Below are 27,750 nucleotides of genomic sequence, written 5' to 3' on the forward strand. Positions count from 1 at the left end.
CATTTTTGCCAACACTACTTGTGACTATTCTGTTCAAAACACTGGGTCACAAGTTAGTTGTGTGACTAATTTCTGTGGCAATTAACTATTAGAAACCTTGGCATTCAAAATAGAAGGAAGGTTTGAGCTTCTGCAAAAAATATACTGAGGGAAGACTGTTACTTATTTAGCAATGGATTCTTCTGTTCTCTATAACTATGTTTTTGGGCTCTCATTGGTTCCCCTTCTACCTTTAATATCAAATGTCCATGCCTTAAAAATCTAAGATAAACATATGGACATAGATTGCATGGCACACATATAAATCCTGAATGTACATATCCACATACAATTTTTGGATATTGGGAGGACCAGCAGCTTTGCTCCTTCAATCATATGAAGCCCCTTCATATAATTAACCCATGAAGAAGCCTTACTTTTAATGGGAAAAAATGAATTTCTTTCTATTATTCCTTATTGGAATGGGCTTATCAGTAATGATCACTGACCATGTAATATCAGCTTTGCTCCTGTAATGTGGATGGAAAGAAGCATATGGGGATGGGTGAGTAAATAGATCCACAAGGTACTGATAAACTGTTCTTCATTTCAGCTCACAATGCTTTTAAATATTGTGCTTCTGATGGAGTGAAGATCTTCAAAGGGAGCAGAGTTAATGCATATCCTGTTGAGACAGTTTGTGGAAATGTAATCCCTAGTCCTATCAGCATCGTTGGATCTGCCCTGCTGAATTTCTACACAGACTCCCATACTGTTGGCACTGGATTTTTGGTCACTTATAGAGTAATCTGTGAGTATTCACAAATATAGCACTTTGGAAGCGGAACAACCAAATGTTTAGAAGAAGAGGTTACACACTCATGTCCTTGTGGGTTTTTCTAAATCAGAAAGGGGACCAAGAGATTAAAGGGAACTGGGACCAAGTGTTAATCCTTCTAACCTATTTGTGCAATTCTAACATCTGTATTTTTATTCAGAAGTAAGTCCCTTTAACTCTGAACTTTACATATGGGTAAACATGCTGAAGATTTTAGTCATTAATCTCATAGCTATTTGTGCCATATTTCACAAAAGACTACCCCTGGGTTGTTAGAAATAATATACATACAGCAGTCAGCATTGACCAAATGTCAAATTAGTTAATAAGACAGACTTAATTCTATTTTTGTATTGCTTTTCAAAATGGTCAGTTTTAAAAGGTATTACATCCCCCAAAATATTCTTGAAATCTGTTACACATTACAGAAAATATTGATACACTTTTTCTCTTTAAAATCTTCCTTGTTAAATAATAATGAACTTCAGTGTTAAAATCTGCAGACAGTCTATTTGTAAGATGCAGCCTCAGCACAGGGCAAGCCTAAAGCAGAGGTTTTAACAATTTTAAACTAATAAAGTACTGTAGTACTACAGTTGGTGTTATTGAAGCAATCATTGACTTACAGTGATTGTTCTGAACCTAGAAATGGGTTTTTGTTGAATGGTCAACAAAAGACCATTTCTTACTGATCCGATAATGGATAAGTAACATAAAATTCCACCACTCTGCCTAGCCTAGCATTTGTGCTTAATGGAGCATTACATACAGTGGAGCTCCTTGTGAATCTGAGAGTGCATTTTTCCAGCTTGATTTCATCCCATTAACTTCTAGCAGTATAAGATTATATGACAAAGACATTTACTCTGCAAACAACTCATATTACAGTATTTTAGAAAAATATGCATTCTGACAGTTTATTAAATATTATTAACCTGCCACAAATGCTTTGCTTGTAGGGCCAAGCCAAAACATTTGCCTTAATTTGCTATTCCATTCACAGAAATGCGGTCATAATATCAGTGACAGAGCAGAGACTGTACTTGAACTCAAGTCACATTGGTCGGTCTCCTCAATAATCCTGTATGAGTCTTTGGAGCAGTGATTACTGCAGTCTGGAAAAGTCTTGTGTGGATATTGTTTTGTTAACTTCTGTCTGTTTTTTTAAAAGGCAACAGCAAGGTAGGGCAGGTGAAATATTTTGTTTTCTCTTTCATCCCAGAAATAGTCCCGACTAGGGCTACCAGATCTGGCCTGCAAAAATCCAATCAGCCACAAGATGGCAGCAAAGGGTTAGAGTATTCTGTATCTCTTTGCTGCTATCTAGTAATCTGCTTTTTGCAACCCAAATCTGGCATCCCTAGTTCAATGTGGGGAACATCAGGGAGATAACATTGATTAGATCAGCCTTCTATATCATGATTTCTCCAGATATTCTGGGACTCTGTTTCCCTAAATTACTAGCCAGCACAGACAAATATAATGCTGGCTAGGAATGGTAGGCAGTAGGGGTACTAAGATTAGGAGGGGCAAGTGGGTGTCCAAAGCACTGATTTGAACAATGAGATTACAGACTGACAGTTCACTTGGAGAAATGAGGTAAAACAGATGGAAGAAATGGTTAGAGTAAGCAAGCCAGAAAATTTAGATGAGAAGAAACAACGGACGACTCAGAGTAGGAATCAGTGTAGTGGAGGCCGAGAAGCTAACCTGAAGACCATAAAGTCAAAGATCACAGCTAAGTCTGCTGTAATTGTAATTCACTAGAAAACATCCAATAGTTCAGGACGGGAGGCAATCAAAAAGATTTGGTCTTTTCAACAGACTTAGCCAATATTCTTACTATTTATTTTACTTGTGCCTACAAGTCAGTCTTGACTCTGACTGATAGTGACTGGTCCAAAGTCACCCATCTGGCTTCATGCCTAAGGCATGACTAGAACTCAGGGTCTCCAGTTTCTAGCCCAGTGCCTTTAACCACTACATCAAACTAGTTCTCTTGCTAATGCAGGTAAATATATACTTCATCTCAGTCTGGGCCAGTAACTGATGTTGGAACTCCTATTTCATTTACCAAATAAGCAAAGTATTAGAAAATGTAGGGGATTGCATTCTCTTTGATAAAAAGCCATTGCCTGTGAACATAAACAATCTTTGTTCAAAGTAAGTCACTCTGATAGCTACTGGCTAGACAGAACAACGAAGGATGACAATATTCATTTACACTTGAAAAAGTCCTTCATAACTCACCTGACCTTTGACTTTTTGACATTTGTGAAGCTTGTTATTAGATGCTTTGTTTCCTCCAAAGCAGATTCTAGCAATTAACATTGTTGCCTATCAGTTTTACTCTTAACAAGACAAAAAAAAAAAGTGGCTGATGTGTGCATCTTTATCTCTGCGTATTAAAAATTCTGTTCTTTTATTTTCTGAGTTTAAGTCTTTTGATCCCCAACAGTCTAAACTGAAGTGGTCAGTAGACCATCCCAACCCATCACAGCTGAAAATGGAGACAGAAAGCTGGAACAGGCATTGTTCTTTAAAGAATTTTTGCAAATGTTTGTGGCTAATGAGATGACTCTTCTTTAGAACTTGGGTAGTTGTGGGTTTCAGCCATTTGTCAAGAGGGCCAAAGTGTGGTTTGCCAAGTCAAGATTATAAAACAGAGTACAATTGCTGAGTTGTAAAGCAGGGAATAAAGCTTCACCTCTTGGACTTGGCAAAAGCCATTATGGGAAATGAAAAAAAAAAGCTTGAATGTACTATGGCTTCTGCTAATGCAAATTTTTAAGTGACTCTTGAAGAAGAGGACATTAACTTTCACCCTGAAAGACTCATACAACTAGAAAACCATTCAACTGTGCCCCTTTTGAAAAGTTAAAAACTCCTATTGCATCCAGCTGAAGGACTGACTGCATTATGAAGACATTCCCAGGCACTACATAAATAAGGGAGGTAGGAAATATTCGCTGGTGAACCCTTTAAAAAAATGGCCTTTTCATCCCACATTAGGCTATGTGGTTTTCCCAGTCATTAAGGGAAGCCTTCTTTTGCCCCATCTCTAACTAAATTTTGGTTGACCAGAACACAACTCATGCATGGTGTCTTATAAATATAGCACATATTCTGTATAACTCCCAGTGAGAACTTCTGCATCACCCCCTTCTTTATAACATCTCGTCATCTACCCATAACATTTTAATTTACACAGATTTTCAGCTTACAATTTATTTCTTGTATGTGTGTGCTGGTTATCTTCTTTATCGTTGGTATGGGTTGTTACATTTTACATGGACCTCTTTTGTACCTTAGGTGCTTTTATTGTTAATTGTACTTTATTTCTTGACGCTAACTTAAGTACTTGTTGGTTGGTTTGTTTTAACTGGAAAGGCAAATAAGGGGTGCCGTGATTAAGATGTTGGACTGAGATAATGAGGACCAGATTCAACCCCCCTGTGAATCATGGAATTTACAGGCTGGTATTGTCAGTTGCTCATTCTAGCCTAGCCTGTTTCATAAGGTTGTTTTGAGGATTACCTGCAGTCCTTTTTTTTAAAGGTAAAAAAAAAAGATTGAGACTTTATTAAATTTTTCAACATAAAGGTAAAATACAAAAAGATTGAAAAGAATTAAAGACTAAAGAAAGAGATAAACTAAAAAGTGCAGAAAGAAATACAGCAAAAGTAACTTCTGAATTTCTCCAGTATAGATACAAATAACAAATGGATTAACCTCTTACTTTAAATTTGAGGATTACCTGCACTCCTATAGGATAGCCAGAATATAAATAATATAACAAACTTAATTATAAATAGCTCTATGAGGTTATATCTAAAAGAAGCTAACTGGACTTAATTTAAACTTATCAAAGTTTTATTAAATTTAAACCATTACAAACTAATACAAAAATACTAATACTAATTCAACTAATACAAAGTCGTGACTACTCACATTCGTTTTAATGGAATTGACGCATGGTTAAAAAAGAGGAAAAAATTGTGGCGCCTTTAAGATTAATCAATCCCAGTTCAGCAGATGCACAGATAACTTCATTTAGATCTATTACATGGTTTGTGTTTCTCTTTTTTGTTTGTGTCTTCAAGTCACTCCTGACGACTGCGTGGATAAGTCAATGCAGTTTTCTTGGTAACATTGTTTGGAAGTGGTTTGTCCTTGCCTGCTTCCTAGGGTGGAGAGAGAGTAACTGGACCAAAGTGGCCCAGCTGGCTTCATGCCCAAAGCAGGACTAAAACTCATGTTCTCCTGGTTTCTAGCCCAGTGCCTTAAACTACTACACCAAAGTGCCTCTCATGTTTGCCTTACCTCCATTCATATATGGGTTTTAGCAGGTAAAGGGCATTGACTGATTGATTGATTGATGAATGAGTGCAAGTGGCTTGAAATGTTAATCTAGGACTTAAAATAAAATACTTGCAACTGAGTGATAAATAAGAACTTTCAGACAAAGTATCAACAACAGGATTGTCCTTGTGCATATATGTACTGCACATGTGTCAATCTGGCAAAGATGTTTCTTGGACAATAATAGTCATTGTTTTTCATTTATCTCTTCTCTGCTTTTCACCAAAGCTTGTGGTGGTGCTTTTAATGTCTCCAGGGGCAAAATCAGGAGCCCTACGTATTCATTCACCGAGTATCATCACAATATGAACTGTTCATACCACATAACTGTTGGAAACAACAAAATAGTGGCACTCAAGTACGTAAGTCCAAAACAATTTTTAGTCAACAATAACAACTGTTGCTGGGTTTTTTAAAAAAAAAAATAGAAAAACAGGTTTTGTTTTTTAAGAAGTAACTTACTTGGGAATTTCCCATAATTATGGCAAAATTGTACTAATTGTTGTACCCATATCTAAAAAGCAGCGTTACTCAGGGTCTTCCCATGAAACTATTTGTTTTATTTCTTCACAGTTATTTATAGCCAGCATCACAGGGTAGCGGAATCTGTTGCCCTCCAGATGTGGCTCAGTTACCACTTTCTGAATCCTTCAACAGTAGCCACATTGATTATACCTTCTAGGAGTAGTAGCTTAGCCACATATGGAGGATTACAAGTTCTTCATTTTTGTTTGGGCTTATAGCTTTTATCATCCCTAAAAGATTATACAACATAAAACTGCACTGGGTTTCTTTTGTGGCTCCGTTAGCCTACTCAGCAGGTATATAAGAAAAGCATGCTACTTTAAATTAGTCTTCCCTAATTTGGTGTCCTCTGAAATGCTTAATTACAACTCATTGGTTGTAGTTGCCCAGCAGGTTAGAAAACTATAAAATGACCTTGAGTAGTGTGGTTCAGGGTCTTATGGATCCAGACGTCTCAGCATGTTATGGCAACCACACCATTGTATTAAGCCATATTATAATATGTAACAAATATCATAATGTGGCTTAACATAATAGTGTGGTTAACATAACAAAGATAATTCCTGTCTTCATATAAAATGCAATGTTATTTGTATATATTCATATTCATATATATACATACATACATATTTATTTATTCATTTATATTTTGAATTTTGTCACAGGCCATCTCATTCAAAGAGCAACTCTGGGCAGTTTATAATAAAACTAAAAATAAATACAGATTAAAATACAATAAAAACAGTACTTCTTAAATAAAAATATATAAAATATAAAATAATATAACATCCAATATGGAGTTATTAAAGGTTCTTAATTTAAATTATTTTTAATAATTCTTAAATTTTATATATATACTGTGTGTGGGTGTATAACAATATAAATAATTGTGGGGAAAATAGGAGGCAGGAGTATTAGGTATGTTCACTGCCTTGAGTTGAACACACACACACATATTAATAACAACAACAACAACAAATAGCATAGCATTTTGTATGAAGACAGGAATGATCTTTTGTTAACCTGGAAATAGGGTTTAATATTTTGTGTGAACCCAGCCTGGAAATCATATCCAGCAGAACCAGCAGCCAATATATATGAAGAGCAGATTTGTAAAGGTACATTAGTGTTAGTGTTACTACCAACCAATGACCTTCACTTTGAAGAAGTACAAATGAGAAAGAAAGTTAGTGTTGAAAGTTCCCAAAAAGGAAGCATTGGCAGAAGAATCAGTCAATGAACCTGCAGTTTGATGTTAAAAGATAGTGAAAGAGGAAGTGCTTGTTGGTATTAATATTTTCACTGAGATTACAGATCTCAGACTGCTTTAAAGTAAACCAGAAGGGCACAGCATTTGCCTTCACAAGGCAGCTACTAGTTACCAAACCTATATCTGTTGCTGCTATCCTTTTGTATTGACATGTATTAAATCTGTTTTACAGATTCAACAGCTTTCACCTTGAGGTCTCTTCATCTTGTCTCAAAGACTACGTTGCAGTGTATGATGGCCCAAGCATTGCTTCTCCACTGCTTGGGAGATTCTGTGGTACAATCCTTCCTTCTCCTATCAAGAGTTCCTCAAACAACTTGCTCCTAGTATTTAGGACAGATGCCTTTGGAGCTGCCAATGGATGGGAAGCATCCTTCAGAGAGACAATAGGTAAAATTATATTCAGATGAAGAGACCCTAGCACATTAAATACAAGCCAACTGTTATGAAATTGTTCACCTCTTGGTGGTTCCAGGCAAAAGGCCCCTGCAATTATCCTAACCCAAGGCCTGCAAAAAAAGCTATATTTTTAATGCTGTTTAAAAGCTGATAAGGTGGGAGCCATGCAAAACTCTGGGACTGGGGACATTATTCCAGAGGCCAGGAGCTACAACAGAGAAGGTCTGCCTCCTGGATCTTGCTAGAGGATTCCCAAACTTTTTCCTTTCTTACCCAAAACCGCTGATCAGAAAGTCCTTTTTACCCAATGTAGGTAAAACACTTCAAGTCAATGTAATGGATTCATGTGTTGTTACCCAAAGAAAAACCACTTTTACCCAATTTTGGGTAATTTACCCAGGTCTGGGAAGCACTGGCTTAATGTATGAGACCAGGAGACAGCCAGCTCTGCCAGATCTTACAAAGTGGGGAGAAATCATGGAAAACAGTTGATCCCTCAAATAACTAGGCCTTATGCCATGTATGGTTTAAAGGTGACAAGCAGTATTTTGAAATGCACCCAGAATCCAACTAATAACCAATGAAGCTTGGGTGTTTCAAGGGCATGGTATGCCTGCCCATCCTTGCTTGTGACACTGTGTTCTGTATGAGCTATAGTTTCCAAATGGTTTTCAGGGGCAGCTCACATAGAGTACATTACAATAGTCCAACCATGAGGTGACCAAAGCATGAATGACCATAAGAAAGGCCTCAGTCCTGGAAAGGGAGCAAATGGGACACTCTGAATGTGTTCAAAGGCTGTTCTAGCAGATGTTAATGTTAAATAGGAGGAGTGAAAGTATCAAGCCCCAAGGCACCCCAAAAATTAGGGGCATTGGGCTTGATCTACCACATTTCCTACCAGCACTGACTGGAACTGGCCATGGAGAAAGGAGGAGAAAACTGCAGCAGTATGCCTCCCATTCCTTACAGTTGGTCCAGAAAAATACCCTGATTAGTAATATCAAAAGCTGCTGAGAGATCAAGAAGAACCAGGATGGTTGCACATCTCCCATTCTGGGTCTGCCACAGATCATCCACAAACATGATCAATGCTGTCTCTGTACTAGCCTCAACCTGAAACTCAACTGAAAAGTGTCTAGATAATCCATTTCCTTCAGAGTTTTTGTAACTGTCACCCAATCACCTTCTCAACAACGTTCTCCAAAAATGGAAGGTTGGATGTGGGATGGAAGTTCTTTAACACAGTCTTCTATCTCATGAGAAAAGACTATCAAGTATGCACAATAGAATTGAGTATTGGATTACATATCAAATTGTTGTATTCAGGGGAATCTCACTTGAAAATCTTGCAGAAAAGCTTGCAGAAAAGCAACATATTCAAGGGACACTTATTAGAACTAAGCCAGGTTTTTGGATTTTGCCCCATGAAGGAATGCTGATACTTATTTTACAGAATTATGGTTAATCATTCATTTATTCTGAATTTAAAAATTAATTCTGGGTAACATTAATGGGACAGTTTTCAATCCAGTCTCTCTGTAATGCATGAATATCATCAGTGATTAGCTGAAAATAACCACCCATCAGAACAGTCTGACATAGTCTCCACTGAGATGATCCTCTATTAACTTAGAGTTTGGAGAAAATAGTCCTTAAGAATCTGTAAAGGAAGCACTCCAGATTTGCTGACATAAAAAGCCTTTGTGGCGTAGCAGAACATAGCATTTCACTGAGTCACTGTAACCTCAGCCCTTCCCTACCCCCACACAGTTAGTAGCTGTTTTTAATTTGTAACGGGCTGAAAGAAACAGAAGATATCTTTCTAAGCTTTGTGTTCTTTGCCAAGGACCACATTCCCACAGATGCCTGACTTCTCCAGGGATGTTGTTAAACACTTTTGAATTTAGTAAGCCTTGTAAATATAGAATAAGGTGCATCTACTGCAGTCTATCCTAATTGGGTCCCCTCTACATGTGCTAAGACCACAACTTCCAGAATTTTCAGCCATCATATGAGGACCAAGTGTATTTTGACCTACAAGTGTCAAAATAAATGAATTTCAGTCCTCACTAAAATATTGCAACATTGCCCGATCAACAGCAGTTCAAGATTCTTTGTTGGACCACTTGTTTCTCATCTAGGTCAAAGATTTTTTTTAAAAGTCTGCTTAAATCTAAAGCAGGTAAATCAAAGCCTAGCATGTTAGTTTGAAACAAGTCCTTAAAAGAACTCCCTTATAAATGAAAACCTAAAAGCTTTTATTAGTAGTACAACATCTGCATAGCTAGTCTGAAACAGAATTATTCATTAAAGTATAACAAGTATGTTATTTAGTGACTGGAATATATTAGTAAGCCAAGACTTAGTAATCTGATTAAAGTGTTCTGCTTAATGTTGCTGGTGATCCAGATGAACTCTTGGAAGGAAGAGAACAGAAATGGCAAACTCATTTGGAATAATCTAAACACTGTTTAGTCCCATTCCTCAGAAAGCCTCTCATCTTCATTACGATCTTCACACAAATTACTTGAAGTGATTATCTGTGCTTTACCTGTTGTAAATTTTACTGAGAGATGAGCAGTTCGTTAATTTGAAAGGAGATGTGCGCTAGGAGTCTGTCCCCTTGTTTCTCCTAACGTACTGTAATAAAAACATCTTTATTTTAAGCATCTCTGTTGGCAGATAAATATTGGCAGATGTTTCCATTGAAACATATCTAGGAAGAAAAAACAACAGTGTTCTTTAGTTTTCTATTTCTAGAACTAAGTTACCTTATGCATGATTCTGTATTATAAAAATGCACAATCTATGTCAAAACATACCATATTTTGGAAATAATTTATCACAGTTAAGCTGTCATTTCATAATTTTCTATCATACAAATCTGGAGTTTGTTGCCTTAGTGGTATAATTTCTAGGTGTTTTTTTCTGAATGTGTATGGATGTATATGTGTATGGTTCTATTTTATATACATAAGCTACCCAGAGTTGACAGGGACTCAGATGGCCTCCAAATCTAAACAAATAAATAAATAATCTGAAAATTTCTGCAAAGAAATATGTCTGATCAAGTACTGGCTCGCTGCTGGTATTTTTCTGATGGTAAATAATGGGTAAGAAGGCACTGTTTTTTTCTGTAATAAATTTTTGCACCACAGTATGTCTATAATCTTAAAATGCAATGCTGTACTTATTGTCATAAAGAGGGATTTACTTGTAGGTGTTTTTTTTTAAATGGTTTGTAGAATAAACCAGAAGTGGTGAGGTCTATATATGACACTAAAGTATAAGCCATGGTTTACAGTTCACAAGGTTGGATTCACAGACCATTATAAGCCAAAGCTAGGCAAACCACATTATGTTCAAGTGTGATATGTGAAACCTACCATGAAATCAGAGTACCTATGTTTAAAATTCTAAAAGATTGATTTGCCTAGTAATCCTTGATACTTGTTTTCAGCAGTAACATCAAGTTCATTTATTTGTTAGATGTGCATCCCTCCTTTCCACTAGGAGCTCAGAGTGGCATGTGTAGCACCCCTTCCTCCATTTTTCCTCACCACAACTACCCTCTGGTAGTTGAGTTGAAAGAATGGAACTGGCCCAAAGTCACCCTTTGAGCTTCCATGGCTGAGGGTGGACTTCAGTCTCCCTTACCAGGTAGGCCAGACAGGAAACACAGCTAGATAAGCCAATTCTACTTTATTGTAAAGCTACATTAACAGAATCTTGCAAGGCTAAAGAGTACAATTCTCCCACCATCTCCTTTACAGTCTGAGAAGTTAGGAAGGGTCCCTTCTGAGCATCTGGTGGGAGGAGATGGGCGGTGACAAATTTGATAAATAAAATAAAATAAAATCTTGTTCCTCCCACTATCCAGTCATGGGCTATACCATCTCTTATCTGACTGTTCCCTAGGCAGCATCTCTCCGCCCCGTCTCCCAAGGTCTTTCCCACATACCATTACATAGTCCAACCTTAAGCCCTATACCCCATTAGTTCTCTGTTTCCTATATTTCCAGTCCATAAGGGATGGCGATCAATGATAAGAGCTCTTCCTGGGTTTTTGGTATTGTCGTTTTCTTCTAATTCTTGTTTATCTGTTGGGAATAGACATCATTTTTTTTCTGTTTGAATTTTCCTTTAATATTTTAGAGCTTTCTGAAACTTCTGTAATGATGAGGGCCAGATAATATACCAGAAGCAAGAGCTATTTAAAGGGAATAATCTACATTGTACTTGACATGCTTGCTGGTTTTCTTCCCAAAGATCTGTTTATAATTACAATAATCTCTAGTTGGACTGAATAGATGGAATATTCTTCATACTTTAAATGGGGAAAAATACCTCTATTTTAAATGTAATTCTTTTATTGTTCATCTCTTTATGAATAGTGGTGCCTTTCCTACCAATGCTATGTCTGCTATCTTGCAAACATACCACTAATTACAAAAAACAAACAAACCCTATTTTTTACTTGGAACCAGAATAGTCGCTGCTGCCCTTAATCTGCTATTGCAGCATACATGAGCTATACTTAAGCCAACATCCCAATGCTCATTCTTGGGCTTCTAACTGCTTTCCATCAGTTTCCAACAAGTTAGTAATGAGGAATTACTGTATTGCAAGAACTTTGTAATGAAAAGTAATGCTCCTGCTCTAGTTGCTGCTACTTGGAGCTTAGAAAGAGAACTAGGCTGTCCTTCAGTTATTTTATTAAAACATCCAAAATACAAAGATATACAGTACTTTAATGGGACCTACTCAGCCATCACAAAATAGGCAACTGTTTGTATTTTCCAGAACTTGCAAGTTACTCATTGAGTTTTGGCTATGTCCTGTTTTGGTCTTGCTGTAGACTTTTCTCCCTAACAGAGTGAATTGCTTTGATTACTACATTTTCTGAAGAAGCCAGCAGGCTGATAAGTCAAAGCAATATAAGATAATACATAGGTATGTATTAATATATAATAGGTATGTATAAGAAATGTATAAGAAAAAGACTATGGCAGAAAGGAGGACCAGGAGCTGAAGCTATGGGAAGTGAGTGGCAGCTAACTGAGCATAAAACTGGGTGTAATGTAGCCTGACCCATAGACACCCCAAAAGGGAGCCTACTCTCCACAACAGACCTCAACACCGCCCCACTTGAAGTAAAACACAACCACTAGTCTAGTTGGCTGCTCTGTGTTGAATAAAGATGGGAGCATCTGCTTCTTTACTTCATGACTAAATCCAGGCTTGAGATAGACAAACGCTATGGGACCATCCTTGCATTAATTTAAACAAAACTTAGTAGGATTGTGATCCCCCATGACCTTGTTGCTTTATGCCAAGAGCCTTGTGGATTAGATTGCAAGCTAGCCAAATACACAGTCTACCTAGTGAATGCTCAGGCTGCTTAAGTAGCTCTAGTACAGTGAATTAATTACACTTAATTAAATGTTAAATTAAATTAATATTGAGTTATAATAATTCAGTGTAATTAATATGATTATTCTATCACTTTATTCGCACAATACACTTCAATAGCAGAGGATGGGGAATTACTGAATGCTGCTTCTACAAATCCAGGTGATAGTTCTGATTGCATTCTTGAAATCGTGTATTGCTTGTGGCTTAGCAGAAAACAAAGAAAAACTATTGTGGGGGTTTCCTACCATTTGAATAATACACAGATCTTTGGGTTAGAATTGCTGTTATTTTCTTTCTCCTTTTCATTCAAAATGGTCTTTTGTAATGCTTGAACTATAGCCTTAAAAATGTACCAGTATATTAATTTTGAGACATCTGAAGTCTGTCAAGAATCCAGATGTGTTTCTCAGGCTGGTTTGTGTCCATGGAGCTAATTTGGAACTGCTGCCCCACCCCTTTCCTATTGTAAAGATACTATTTTTGAAAGTCACATTTTCAGATGCTCATACTATGAGGGCAATCCTGTGGGTTCCACCCTAATGTTCCCCTCTTCACTGCAACATCTCAAGAGAGACCCCTGCTGTAGAGTATTTTCTACACAGTTCAGAGCCTTGTTTTTCCAGGATTCTCAGTGGCCTAATGCAAACCCTTTATATATAGAACCTCTATCCGGATGTTGTATACAGGTTGTTAAGGAGCAGACTCTGTCAGTGCAATGTAGTTCATTCTCCTATGCACACATTTCAAAGGAGTGTTATGAATATATACGAGTAGGATTGTGAGGATATCATTTACAAGCAAAATGACATATTTTTCATTGGGGTGTGTGCAGGCCCCAAGTTGCCTAGACTTTCCTTGGACTTCCACCAGGCTCCTTACCCCAACTGATTTTATTTTGATACTTTTAACAAAAATTACATGGGAACCTAGTATGCTGCAAAATAAAAAGCTTCAAGCATAATCTTTATTTCTAAGAATGATTTCAGGCCCTTTATTCCTAAGACGCTCTTGGAGCATTAGCAATGGCAAATGAGTGCTGCCCAGTAATTTGTTTGGACGTATGCCTGGAAAACAACACAGATAAATTGAGGTAGTAGGAAGCATTGCGGGAGGCTAGAGTAACAGGGAGCAATCTCACCTGTTTACTTTCAATTAAATGAATTGAATGTTTTTGTCCCTCTTGGCAGCCAATTTCTGACAGCCTTACTAGGTAAACCAGGCAGGAAACATGGCCAGATGAGCTAATTCTATTTTATTGTAAAGCTACATTAACATAATCTTGCAAGTCTGAAAGTACTTCTTTCCCCCATCCCCTTTACAGCCCCCAAACTAGGGAGGGCTTCTTGGCCTGCCCACATTCCTGCTGCGGGCTGAGCTGCCTTTTATCTAAGTGTTCCTTTGGCTGTGTCTCTTTGCCCTGTCTCCCAAAGTGATTCCCACATAGCATTACATTTTTTGAGAATACTCATAACATGCTCTCAAATGTCCAAATCTATCCACTGGACCAGAAAAGATAGGAAAACCTTTGTAAAGAGCATTACATTCCTGTAAAGCAAAATGATTGTCTTTGCTTTTTTTTTTTAACTTCAGGCACTCATGCAATGGTGAATCCAGCAATTATTTGAAAAATATTCCTCCTTCAGTTCTATGGAAGAAACAAAATAATTTCTAATTTTATTTATTATAGCATGTCAGTTACTGTAATCAATTACAGTTGATCTCTCAGTGTGATTTAACAAGGTCTCAACTTCATAGTGATTTAGGATTTTTTACACATTATGGGGGGAAAAAAACAGCTCGGAAGTATACCTGTTTTAATATGAGCATGTAATTTTAAGAAGTTAAAGTCTCATAGTCTCAGAATTCATGATAACCAAACCACATTCATTTAGGTCCAGCATACAAATCTAATAGCTTAATTTGCAACAGCTGCATTGACAAATCTCAGGAATTTACAGGAATTGTAGCTGATAAGTCTGAAGGCAAAGAGACAGCTCCACCTACTGTTCAAAAGGAGAGGGGAACTATCTTGGAGCATCAAAAGTGTACTTGAAATTCTATATATTTTTCCATTTCCTGTTCATGAATTCTGATTTATTTGGCTAAGGCAGTGTTTCTCAACCTCAGCAACTTTAAGATGTGTGGACTGCTGGCTGGGGAATTCTGGGAGTTGAAATCCACACATTTTAAAGTTGCTAGGATGCGGTGGCGCTGTGGGTTAAACCGCTGAGCTGCTGAGCTTGCCGATCGGAAGGTTGGCGGTTTGAATCCGTGTGACGGGGTGAGCTCCCGTTGCTAGCCCCAGCTCCTGCCAACCTAGCAGTTCGAAAACATGCAAATGTGAGTAGATTAATAGGTGCCGTTTCAGCGGGCAGGTAACGGTGTTCCGTTTAGTCATGCCGGCCACATGACCACGGAAGTATCTACAGACAAATGCCAGCTCTTCGGCTTTGAAACGGAGATGAGCACCGGCCCCTAGAGTCAGACACGACCGGACTTAATGTCAAGGGAAACCTTTACCTTTACTAAGGTTGAAAAACACTGGCTAAGGGATCTGATGCAGATGTCCATTTATCTCACTTCACAGGATGAGGGAATGTTCAGAGTGTAATAAGATCATACTTACTGCGCTTGCTCTCTTAACACTGTCACATTCAATGAATGCTATGAATAAATCCTATTTTTATACTGTTCTTTCTTTGGGATTTTTTGTATTACTGAATAGAAGTGCTATTCACCCATCCTTTAGTTGGCAGAAAACTATGCCAGCATGAAATGTGCTGTCGCTGTTGCCAGTTCCTATACTGTCTCTATTGCATCTGTTCCCAGTCTCTCCCAGCGCCATGACTTCCCTCCAAGTTAATAGATAAGAAAGCCTAACAGATTTTACCCTCCTTAAAACTGCTCTTGGATGCTGTCAAAATAAAAGACAAAACTGTTTTAATATCAGAACAGCCAATGATAACTTAAGGCTGTCTTACACTGGGAATGAGATGATATAACAGCAACATCATGGGAACATGATGTTGGCAGGACACGTTTGGGTCATGATTAGATGCAAAGGGAGAATAATTTGTCTATAATTGTCAGTCGTTTACTAAGATTGTAAGAAAATCCTATACACAGTTTTCCAAGAATAGTCTATTCATACTGGTTATTTAACATTAACAGGCTCGGAGCAAAGATAGTGTAGCCTAAGAGCTTAAGAAAATAAACAGTACTCTGTTGGATCGAATCCCTGGCTTATCTAGTCAAGCAGTCTGTTCTCAAGTAGCCAACTGCAAAAGAAAGCCACTAGTCTCGCAACAGACAGCCTTCAGAAGCAATCACACTACTATCAAGGCTAATACTACTACTACTACTACTTCCTTCCTTCACATATTCAACATAATGGCAACTTTCATGCATAATGGAACTTGGTTGCTTTTGGCTTGGCATGCAAACTCAAATCCAACCAATTCAAGAATTATTGTTACACAAACCATGGTTTAGTGTGATCTGTAAACCAAACCATTGTGTAAAAGGTGTGCTTTATATAAAAGCACTGTACTCCATGCTGAAATGTTATCCATAAGCATCAAGTCACAAATGGTGTATAAGAGAAAGTAATGACAAAAATAAGATGCCATTTAATGTAGCGGTATCAAATATTACTAAATGACTGTTCTGTTTTTAACAGGTCCTCAGCAAGGTTGTGGTGGTTACTTGACAAATGCAAGTTATAACTTTGGCTCTCCAGATTCCGACAAGGATGGGAAATATGATAAGGATGTTGAATGTGTGTGGGTTTTAGCTGCACCTATAAGCAAACTGATCAATCTCACCTTTGATACTTTTGAACTAGAAGCAGTAACATCTTTTCAAAATTGTCGGTATGATTATGTCAAGGTAAGATCATCCATATGCCAGACTGCAAAACAATTGTGCCTATTTTTTTTTTAATTCCAAAGCATATCTTGGGGATACAGGGAAAATATGAGTTACAAATAAAACTAAAAAGGTATGTTCTGAAGTGACACAAAGATAAAAAACTGAATTCAAAGGCAGCAAGCTAACAAGCAATGACTAAGTGCCTTCCTTCCTTGAAAATTCCTCTTTATGAAATGAAAATAAAATTGATTCAGTTCAGATGTACATATGCTGGCTTATCATGTTAAGACATGAATACAGTATTATGCTTGTGTATCCTATTCTCATACCACCTCTTTCAACCTTGATAAACTGCTATGAAGGTAATTTTAAGTTAATAAACCATAGTTTTCATTTAATCTCAATTAAGAAACAAACCAGGATCCTTAACTGTCTGTATATTTGATTTATTAACCTACTTTTCAAGGCAGCAAACAAAATACCGAAGTAATTTTCAAATCATGGTACCAGATCTGGTGATACAGTTTCTTGACTTGGATATTACAGGACATTTAACCTATTACATCAAAAAGATGATTCATCCACTTATTTATTGGGCCAGTTACTCTTCTGATGCCATAGAAGACTAATTTTCTGTTCTATTTCTGTTGCCTTTAGTTATATGATGGTAGTAATGAAGATGCCACTTTAGTTGGAACATTCTGTGGCTCCAGTCGTCCACCTTATTTTCTTTCTACTGACAACTTCTTGACTGTTAAGTTTGTCACTGACACATCTGTAGAAAGAGCAGGTTTCTCTGCTACCTATACTACTGTTGATAGTAAGTATCATTTTAAATTTCTTCTAAAAAGATTTTTTGGAATAAATAGTTGTTCCTTTAACTTGTACAACTTCAGAGAGTTTCAAAAAATATAGCCATTGGTAGTCTAAAGTGAGCAAGTAAGAAAATTAAGTATAGAAAAAAACCTCTTATCTGATGAGCCTTTATAAGGGCTGATACTTCTCAGTCTGAGTGGAGAATAGTGGGTCTAATCTTGCAGAACATAATTTTGATGTGGCTTTCAGATTTTTCAATATAAAAGTGATTCTTCTGTTTTATATTTAAACAACAAAGATACATTTTTTAAAACTTTAGTCATCAAGTCCTTCGCACTGAACACATTTCTCGTGACTGTTTTCATGTTAGTTTGAACAAACATATTTCCACACCAATGTTATTTTGGAATTACATTGTAAGATGCCAAATTGTAATACTTACCAACTTGCAAAATCAATTAAGCTGTTGTGTTGTTGCTTTTCATAGGACTGTGTGGGGGTATCTATAATGCCACTGCTGCCCTACAAACTGTAACATCACCCTATTTTCCAAATGTATATCCACCATTTACATTCTGCAAATGGGTAATCAATGCCCCTCCTGAGCAACAGGTCAAGCTAGTAGTGCTGAAATTCCACCTTCAGCCCAGCCAAGATTGCTCCCAGAATTACCTAGAGTTCCAGGACTCGCCACTGGTAAGTCAATTAGTCTTAGTACTAGGATTGCTAGAAATATGTCCTTTCATGGGTTGAAAGGTTAAAATAAAGATAAAGATATCCTCAAGTCAAACTTGTGCTTCAGTGGAATGGAATGCCCATGGAATGCAGCTCTGCAGTTTCTCAATGACAGTACAGAAATGGTTTGCTGTTATCTTCTACCAGTTGTTTTTTGACTTACCAGTCTAGTCTTCAGCCCTGGTATTCTCTAGTGGTCTCCCACTGAGATGCTGCTAGGCCTAACCCTGCTTAGCTGCCATACCTGGCCAGATGCTGCCATCTGCTGAGGCAAAGATAGTTGAAGAGGTGTCAATCCCAGTCTGAGTTACAGTGATCCATGACTTGCCTGCTATAAACCTCTTCTTTGTTCAACACCCTTCACTGCTTGATGGCAAGTGCCAAATTAGATCTGAATGCAATAAATGTGCATAAATAGCAGTCACGGGTAAATTCAAGCAGTCTTGAAAATTGAGAAATTTAATTCTTCTTTCCTTGCCAAAGTCTTGATGCCCTTCCTACTCTAAAATGGCCAAAGTTTGCACCAATGAGAACTTTATTTGAAATGTAAACATTTAGGGATGTACAAAATTTGTCAATCTAGGAAAAGACCATTCCAGAAAACTCCAGAATATTTCCCTCCTTCCTTACTCTTATACACTGCTCCAGTCACGGATGATGCTGACATCAATAGAACAGATTAACAAATTACAAACGTTCTGTTTTCCTTTGGGCCATGCTGAATCTTCTTTTGACTCTGGCATTCTGGGGACAGTTCAGTGGTTTCCAGAAGTCCAAACTGCAATTAGTTCAAGGTATTCTGGGGATGGTTTCGCACCCAGATAGGCCAGTTTTTCCCTAGAAGATCACATCCAGAAGGAAGGACATAATAGATGATTGAATTCCAGAAACTACCAAACAATCCTCCAAAAAAAGCATGGTCCAAAGGAGATGCAACCTGGTCCAGAGGGAAATAGAATTTTCTGGAGTTCTCTGGATCAATGAATTTTGCACATTTCTACAAACTGGCTGTTTGTAGTGACATTTGTCAGGGCCATAGTAAGAAGGAAGAAAAACTAAACAATCTTTCCCCACCTTGCAGAGTCCCGAGATTAACCATTTGTGTTCAAGCGCTTTATCTTCATCTCTAGTTTGATAGTTTTAATAGGGGAAATGTATGCAAAAGTTTGGTGGTACCTTTTCTAAACCTATAAAAAATTACACACAGAGTTCTGCTAAGACAACTTAAGAAGTGCTTATGGTGCTGGGGGGAAAAATGAAATGAACAGAGATTTTCTCGCAGAGACTCAGGTATTAGTAGAGGTAGAGAAAAAACGTGACTCAGTGCAATTGGTGTTCACGAGCACTGGCAACCTAGTGCTAAAAACACTATTTTGTCCATGGTTATTTTCCTTAGACACTTGATGGGTTTCTTGCTGTATCTGATTTTATTTTAGTCACTTATTTTTATACAGTTTAAGGGGCGGCTGGTAAACTGCAAACATCCTTTAGGGAAAAATGACTGGGTGGCTTCAGCCCCAAATAAAGACAAAACTAAATTAGGATAATAATAATGAGAATTCTAGTGGGTTAGAAGTTGCAGAGAGCAGCTTTGGCTTGTCTTTTGTGCCTGACTGATTTTGTGAAAGCACTCATGTCATGTTCTCAAAGAACAAAAATAAAAATTAACGTAGTAGTAGAGGGCAATGTGAATTGGATTCTAGAAAATCATTTTATAATGTTTTATCATTTTAGACTTGTACTTCTGTCACATTTCAGGGCATTCAAGGACATGATGATCGTGTCCACCGGTTCTGTGGTTCTGAGAACTTTACGGTCCTGGATTTTTATTCTTACAGGAGAACTGCCATTGTAATTTTTAGATCAGATGTTTATATGATTAATAATGGACTCCACTTCTCCTATAAAGCTTCAGGTAAAATTATTGCACTGTTTCTTACAGGCATAAGGTTTCTTTAACATGGAATTAGAGGAGAAAACATTTTGGCTGACATGAAATTTGAAAACCTAAAAAAAGAAAAAGAAATAAAAAAATGAGGAGGAAAAACAGAGAAAAGGTAGAGAAGAAACAGAACAATCCCTCCAATGAAATAAAATCCCTCAAAACAGTAGGAAAAAAAATTAAAATGCATTAAAAAGATTGCCATTCCTTTAATCCAGATGATCCCACAAAAATAAGCTCATCAGCAACTGAATTACAGTATAACATTTTATCACACCTGCATCCAGGGATAAACAGAAGTTCTAGAAAAAGAAAAAAAAACCTTACTGAAGATCTTTTGGCTTCTGAACTGCCTGTGGAGGAAGTTCCATCAAAATAATTATCTTCTTTGGTTTCAGTTCAAGGGTTTCCACTTGCTATGACAAATACAGAATATGATCCTGTTCTGTTGATCTCAGGACTCTCACAACAATATGACTAGGTTTTGAATCAAGTGTAAACAAACACCCATGCAACAAGCAGCTTCAATTTCAAGTTAAGACTCTGGCTTCAATGATAAAATCTCACATATATTTCTTTTCATGAAAGTTGCTATCTTGGTTAGCAGCATCACTGGTTTTATTTAATAGCCATAAGTTTGTTAACACGGTGCTACAAAGATGAATAGAATTTAAAGATGTGAATGTACTTTTGAATTAGATACCAAAAACTTGGCAGTTATCATTATATGAAGAATTGTGGATTGATTGAGAAGGGAAGGACAGCAAACAGATTATTATTTGTATCTTTTGTATTAATTTGTATTTTTAAAAACTAGGATGAATGATTTCTTTATGCAACATAATATATTGTTATTGTTTCTTCTTCTGGTTTCTTTTCCCCTTGTCTTTCTTTTTTGTATATTAAGCATGGAATCAGGAATAGGAATGAATTAAAATCTAATTCTGAAAAGTAGCATACAAACTTTAATTTTTTTTTATAAAATGAAAATGGAATGTATGAAGAAATGTTTGTTCTGTATCCTATTTTTAGGTTGCAACAGAGAATATAATCAGTCATTTGGTTATTTGAAAAGTCCTGGCTGGCCTGACCAATATCCTCGCAACTTGGATTGTACAATTATTCTACGATCCCCAGTAAATCATACCATCTCTCTCTTTTTCAGTTCCTTTAGTTTAGAGGACACTGGGTGTCAGAATGACTACTTAGAGGTATGAGGAGCACATGCATCATAAAGAACTGCCAATAACTTGATTCTTGTCCCACAGTTCTCTAATTAACTTCATGTGTTGTCTTGGGATCTTTAGGGCAATTGTTTCTTGCACTTGTTTTTCTCAGTATTTTTCTGAAGAATGTAAAGAGGGAGAAAGAGACAGAGAGAACCACATCCAAGCTTTCATAAGGCCCACTGATGTATAATTTATATTGGGGGTTGACAATATGGTACTGGTGAGCTATCTATATGGTGACCACAGACATACAACATTCAGTTAATTAAAAAAAGAAAAAGCCAAACTCTCTCTCAAAAAAAAATCACTAAATATCATGATCTTGCACAAGATCTCATCAAATTTCAAGCAACAATGCTCTGAAATTATACACAAGGTCAGTGAAATTTAGCACAGTGTTGGACATCCCACAAGACAATGCAATGGTATCCAACACCTGGCAAGATTGCTGAGCCCCAATTTATCCTCTGTGTCCCCCCCACATGTCATGATTCAATAGTCGATCTTGAAGTTGGTAGCAACTTTGATGTGACTTTTACTTGTGTGCCACCGACCAATCTCAGGCCAACTTTGGCCAAAGTAGATGTAATGCCACCATGAGCTAAATTGCATTTATGGCTTTTAAAAAATACACTGCAAGCAAAAGGGGCATGGCCCAGTTTCATGAATTTTGACAATACATTTTTTTTTCAAATTGACCACGCCTAAAGCTATGAGTCGCCATCCATATTTAACTATCTGCCCCCACTGTAATTCTGATTTGGATCAGGGAATTAAACCTATTATTTGCAAAGAGGAAAAAAAGATTCCATTTCAGCACCCACTGAGCCTTTTTCCACACACATCAGATGCTGGTCCTAGATTCAAATTAGTATTACTGTTGGAAGCAGAGAGTGACAGTCTTCTACACCTGATCCCAGTATGAATTAGGCTACTCATACCGTTCTAACTGGATGAACAATGTCCCACCAGGTCTGGCTCTAGGGTAGACATTAAGCCAGAGTGGTTCCTAAAGGCCCTCCTGACACTTAAAAAACTTTCAGAACAGTAATCAGTTCATGCCTGGAGAGAGACTGTTGCTGCTGTGATAAAACACTTCTAATAAAACCACTGTATAAATCAACTCTTAAAATGGGATGAAGAGATTTGCTTGGGTAGTGAGGTGTGTTCAGTCAGTCAAAAGTTGGATAAATCAAAGAATCTGAATCAGTTGAAAAGTTTTTACTGATTCATCCTTGACAATCTCACTGTTGCTAACAGAATCTTTGTATATTCTTTTAAAGGTCAGAAATGGTAGTGATACAAGCTCACCACTGCTTGGCAAATATTGTGGAAATACTTTACCCAATCCTATATATCCTAAAAACCATGTGGTATATCTCCATTTCAAAAGTGATGTCCTACTTTCCTATGAAGGATATGAAATTACTTGGACTTCATCAGCAACTGGTACCAACAATGTTTTAGTTCAATCAATCAATCAACCAACCAAACAACCTGGCTGCCACTTGTAGGCGCAGTTTGCCAACTAAACACAAATCAGGAATAAATAAATAAATGGCAAAAATCAGTTTAAGGCTTAAATTAAAACATAATCAGCAAAATATTAAAACGACATCCAGAGGGCATCTAGATTCCTGAAATATAGACTAGAGTGGCCCGCTCATAAAATTCAAAGAACAACTAAATATTTACAATAACTTACATTCTCTGTTCCTAGCCTGTGGTGGTATCTTATATGGTGAGTCCGGTTCAGTAGCCAGTCCGGAGTATCCAGCTACTTACCAGAATCAGACGGACTGCGAATGGACAATTAAAGCTCCCAAAGGAAGGATCGTTACTCTTAATTTTGCTCTTATCAGCATTGATGATCCAGGCGACTGTACTAGGAACTACTTGAAACTCTATAATGGACCGGACAGTAGTTATTCATCTATTGGACCGTACTGCGGATTGGTAGGTTTTTCTTTTTATGAATATTTAGTATTACAGGGCAAATATTAAAAGAACAGTGGCAAAATTGAGTGTGTAAGAGCCAATGGGAGCATATACAGCCCTGCAACTAGGGTCTGCGTCACCCAGGGCAAACATGGATTCCATGCCCATTTTGGTGCCCGCCCCAGCGCTCATTTCGGTACCCCCCCAGCGTGGCACCCAGGGCACATGTCCCCCGTGCCCCCCCCCAGTTGCGGCCCTGAGCATATAGCTTAGTGAAACTACAATTTCCTTTATTCTTTATGCAAGAGTTATAGATAACCTGTAACAAAATAATGTCTTCAAAATATGGAAAGTGTCATAGCTTCATCGCTCAGAAATATCAGCGATTCTCTGCCTCAGGGACATGTCTTCCATGCCAGAAGTCATGCTTTGAAACCAAAGTGGGTCTCCGTCACATCTCACTGAAGAACAGGCAGTACAATCTGATTCATGTTTACTCAGATCTAAGACCTTTTGCATGGTGCTGGGCTCGCTCCTTTGAAAGTCTTTGAAAGCCTCTAATACTATGGCTTAACTCACAGAACACAGATAAGGAGTCATTGCCAACATAACAAAGGAATCTAAACATTTAAAATAATCCAGAACACTTGCTTCTGGTTGCATGCAGCCTATCTTTAAGAAAAACCAAACCACTTTTTATCTGTAACATTTTGTTGAGAGTTGTGGGTTCAATATATTGGACACAAGTTTGGCAAAGGGTGGCATAAACTTCTGTGGACTACAGTTCATTTCATTGCCCACCTATTCACCTTGAGTGATTCCATCTCTACTGCCTTAGTTTCTTTCTGGTTGGTAGCTGGTTTAGGTTCTAACTGACGATTAGTTTGGAAACCAGAGCAGTGTTTCTTAACCTCAGCAACTTTAAGATGTGTGGACTTCAGCTCCCAGAATTCCCCAGTCAGCATCGCTTACTGTCTTCTTCTTTCTTCTTTAGCTAAAGTGGCTCCATCCTTTATCACTTAACACAAAATATATCCACACATCTTTAAGTTGCCAAGTTTGAAAAACACTACTGTAAATAATAGTTTGTAGTGACATCTAGTGGAGACTTTGCTAAAAGGTTCCTGAGTGTTTTAGAATGGTTTTTCATTGTGCTCTGTCTTATTCATGGCCACTGGAGTTGGTAAACTGTAGTTTATGATTTAGTGTGATCAATGATCCACCTAATTACGACTTATTCAACAAACCCTGGTAAAACTATGGCTTTGCATTTTTGAAGATGTACTTTAACTCTTGTTAAATATTGCAGGATTTTGTTTTAGTGTTTTGTTTCTTATTAGCAGCAGCATCTACAGGAACTTGCCACTTGCATCAGAATGACAAAAGAAGCGTTGTGGTATGCTGCAAGCTGTGCCCCTTTAGTATCTACATGCAACATTACAAAGCTTATACAAAAGAGTGGTTTTTCACCATGATCTTGCTTCCATTCTTCTGCCTCCCCACCCATATCTGCAGATGCTGCTGCATATTAGATATGTGAGCTGACTTAAGTGGGCTTAGCCTTTAATGCATTTTAAAACACCCTTGACTTATTTTAAATAATTTTAAAATGTGCTTTGGTTTTACCTTAGCTCAATGTGTGGATTTAAAGATCCTGGTAAAGCATAAATGTTAAACCATAGCATGTTGACTTAAGCCACAACTGCTATGCTAACAGCTACCGCTAAGCCATAAATCACACTTTACAAACAACAATCAGATGAGTTTACACATGAGCCAAATCCAAACCAACAAGATAGTAGTTTGTGAAGGATGAACCAAGACCTGTTCAACAAACCGTAGTTAAAGCATAACATGGTGTACTGTGATATAGGAATCCTGCTATTTATTGACTGCAGCAACTTTCTAGGTCCTAAGACTAGTCTTTTTGAGCCCTACCTGGCAATATGAAAGATTTTACTTGTGGTTCTACTACTGAAGTACAGCTCTTCTTAAGTAGAAATAGCAGAGGACAAAGGAGGTCCAAGACCAGGCCCAAGGTCTTCTTTCTTTCTCCTATCTCCTGTGCCATCTGAATGCTGAATGGAGCTGAAAGAGGCTGCCGTAGCACACGTTGACCCATGCTTGAAATTCAGAAGAGTCAGCAAACTTTCTGCCATTGCATACAAATATAAATTATTATTATTATTATTATTATTAATATAGCCTTGGATTAGAACCATGGTGATTTAATTGTAGCATTCTGAATGCTACAATAGAATAGAAAAAATGTGATCAAAAATAAACTTTTTAAATACTTTCTCATTTTTAGGACACAAACATTGCTCCATTTACAGCAACATCGGATCAAGTATTCATCAAATTCCATGCAGATTATGTAACTCACCCATCAGGATTTAGGCTGACCTGGACTAGCTGACATCATTCCCCCATGGAAAACACTCAGCACTTTCTGTTCTGAAGAGACTTCCCAGAATACGAGTTTGTTCGTGTTAATAATAAAATTATTTGGGAACAATAAAGTTGATACTCATTAACAATTATTTCAAAGAGATGCATATATCTTGTTTTTCCTTAGAAATTGCACCAAATGGAAGAGGAGTGCTTTGAAACAAATTGTTCCCTACTAAGACTTTTCCATATGTGCCTAAATGAGGCTGGAAAAAAAAAATCAATCTATAGCAGCCACTTTGACATTAACTAGACTGGTTAAATACAGCAAAAGGTTTTTTTCTAAAAGATGTGAACATACCAGTTCTCATCCACATAAATTATGCCAGAAGTTGAGCTTTCCCAGTTTCTAAAGTAAGAATTGTTTATTACATTTATGGTCATGATGTTTCAGACCAATGCACAAACACCACTTTACATTTAAAATTTAGATTAGCTCAGGATCACCATAAGAACCCTTCTAGGTGGCAGCACAGAGTGACCTTGAAAAAGCAGATGCAGACCTGGGTAGTATGTGGACGGGAGACCACCAGGAAATCTTAAGGGCTCTTGGCTAGACTGGGAAGTTGAAAAAAAAATCAGAAAACAGTAAAATAAATTACTTCCTTATTGTTATAAGAAAACGTTAGCCCTAACACATTTGGATAGCATCAGGTTGGGGAAGACTGGTTAAAACATTGATTAGCCGCAGGTTTACACAAATTGTGACTCTCCAGGCACATATGTACACCACCCACAGATTCCTGATCACACTTTTTCTAGTATTTTTAGTATTTTTATTTATATTTAATATTTTTATATTATATTTAGTATTATATATTTATACTATAAATATATAGTATAAATATATAATATTTCGTATATTTAGTATTTTTCTAGTATTTTTAGTATTTTTCTAATACTACCCACGAAGCATAAGATAGCATTATGACTGTATTTTGTTCATAGGTTTCAACTTGTCCAGGTCTAAAATTGCTCAAAGTACAAGCGCAGTTGAAGAGAATCCACATTTTTTTGTAAAAAAAAAAATTAATGTGCTGCGAATCACATATTGTGTAACAATGCTGGCACCTTTCTTGGCCTTTGAAGCAATACAATATTAAACTTTTCTTCTGTTGCCTTGGGGTGGGTTTCTGTTCTGGTATCTGAGTTAGATAATTTTATTGGACGGTACTGTATCCAACCAATTACTTCAGGTCCAACGAAAGGCTTAGATGTTCACAGTAGGGATTTTTACTTTGTTTTTCTTTAAACAGCCTGCATCCATGCAATATCAAAACCATTTCTTAAATCTTTCCTTTGTTTCCGAAATATTTTTCCATACGAAGAGATCTAATCAAATGCTCCCTGGACTCATAGAACAAGTTACATTCGAGTTCTCTGAAACATGGTTAAAAATCATTAATTTTTTTGAATAGTGATTGAACAATAAGGCAATTAATACATTTAGTAAATAGAATGAAAGAGGAACATATAATTTTCAAATCACAATTTGAAACTGCAGCTGAGCAGTGACCATAGGATTAAAACCAACAAGAGAACAAAAGTAAAAACAAGAAATGACAACACAATAACAACATAATGGTATCTGAGGAAAATCTAACCCAGTTCATACAACCACAGTCACACTGATGGGCTCACCCAACCTCCAGACCCCATGCCCAAGGGAACATCCAGATCTTCAAGGACTTACACAATGTCAGCAGAGTCAGAGCCAAACTAAACTTGGAGGACAGTGTTCCATAGGGCAAGCGCTGTGACAGAGAAGGCACTCCTCCTGGGTCCCGCCAGACATCACTGCTTAATAAAAGGGATCTGGAGCATGCCCACTCTGCTGGATCTGGTAGGAGAAACAATTGGAGAAAGGCGGTCATGCAGATGAGCTGGTTCCCTGCCATGAAGGGCTTTAGAGATGGTAACCAGCACCTTGAACGGCACCTGGAAGCCTAATGGCAACCAGTGCAGCTCATGGAGCAGT

The 27,750-nt window shown here is 37.4% G+C and overlaps 1 protein-coding gene across 1 annotated transcript in view; it reads left to right on the plus strand.

Moving 5' to 3' along the window:
- Positions 1-25,843, plus strand: part of CUBN (cubilin) — a 174,006-nt gene extending 148,163 nt beyond the window's left edge. The window contains exons 56-66 of the mRNA XM_063303562.1: positions 593-790; positions 5,408-5,537; positions 7,147-7,364; positions 16,471-16,679; positions 17,319-17,481; positions 17,965-18,173; positions 19,971-20,127; positions 21,187-21,365; positions 22,667-22,832; positions 23,104-23,339; positions 25,633-25,843. Coding sequence (XP_063159632.1) covers positions 593-790; positions 5,408-5,537; positions 7,147-7,364; positions 16,471-16,679; positions 17,319-17,481; positions 17,965-18,173; positions 19,971-20,127; positions 21,187-21,365; positions 22,667-22,832; positions 23,104-23,339; positions 25,633-25,740 — 1,973 coding nt within the window. The 3' untranslated portion in view covers positions 25,741-25,843. The remainder of the gene's footprint in view (positions 1-592; positions 791-5,407; positions 5,538-7,146; positions 7,365-16,470; positions 16,680-17,318; positions 17,482-17,964; positions 18,174-19,970; positions 20,128-21,186; positions 21,366-22,666; positions 22,833-23,103; positions 23,340-25,632) is intronic.
- The last annotated feature ends 1,907 nt before the right edge of the window (positions 25,844-27,750 follow it).

This window comes from Candoia aspera, chromosome 4, assembly GCF_035149785.1.
Source record: "Candoia aspera isolate rCanAsp1 chromosome 4, rCanAsp1.hap2, whole genome shotgun sequence".
Lineage (NCBI taxonomy): Eukaryota > Metazoa > Chordata > Lepidosauria > Squamata > Boidae > Candoia > Candoia aspera.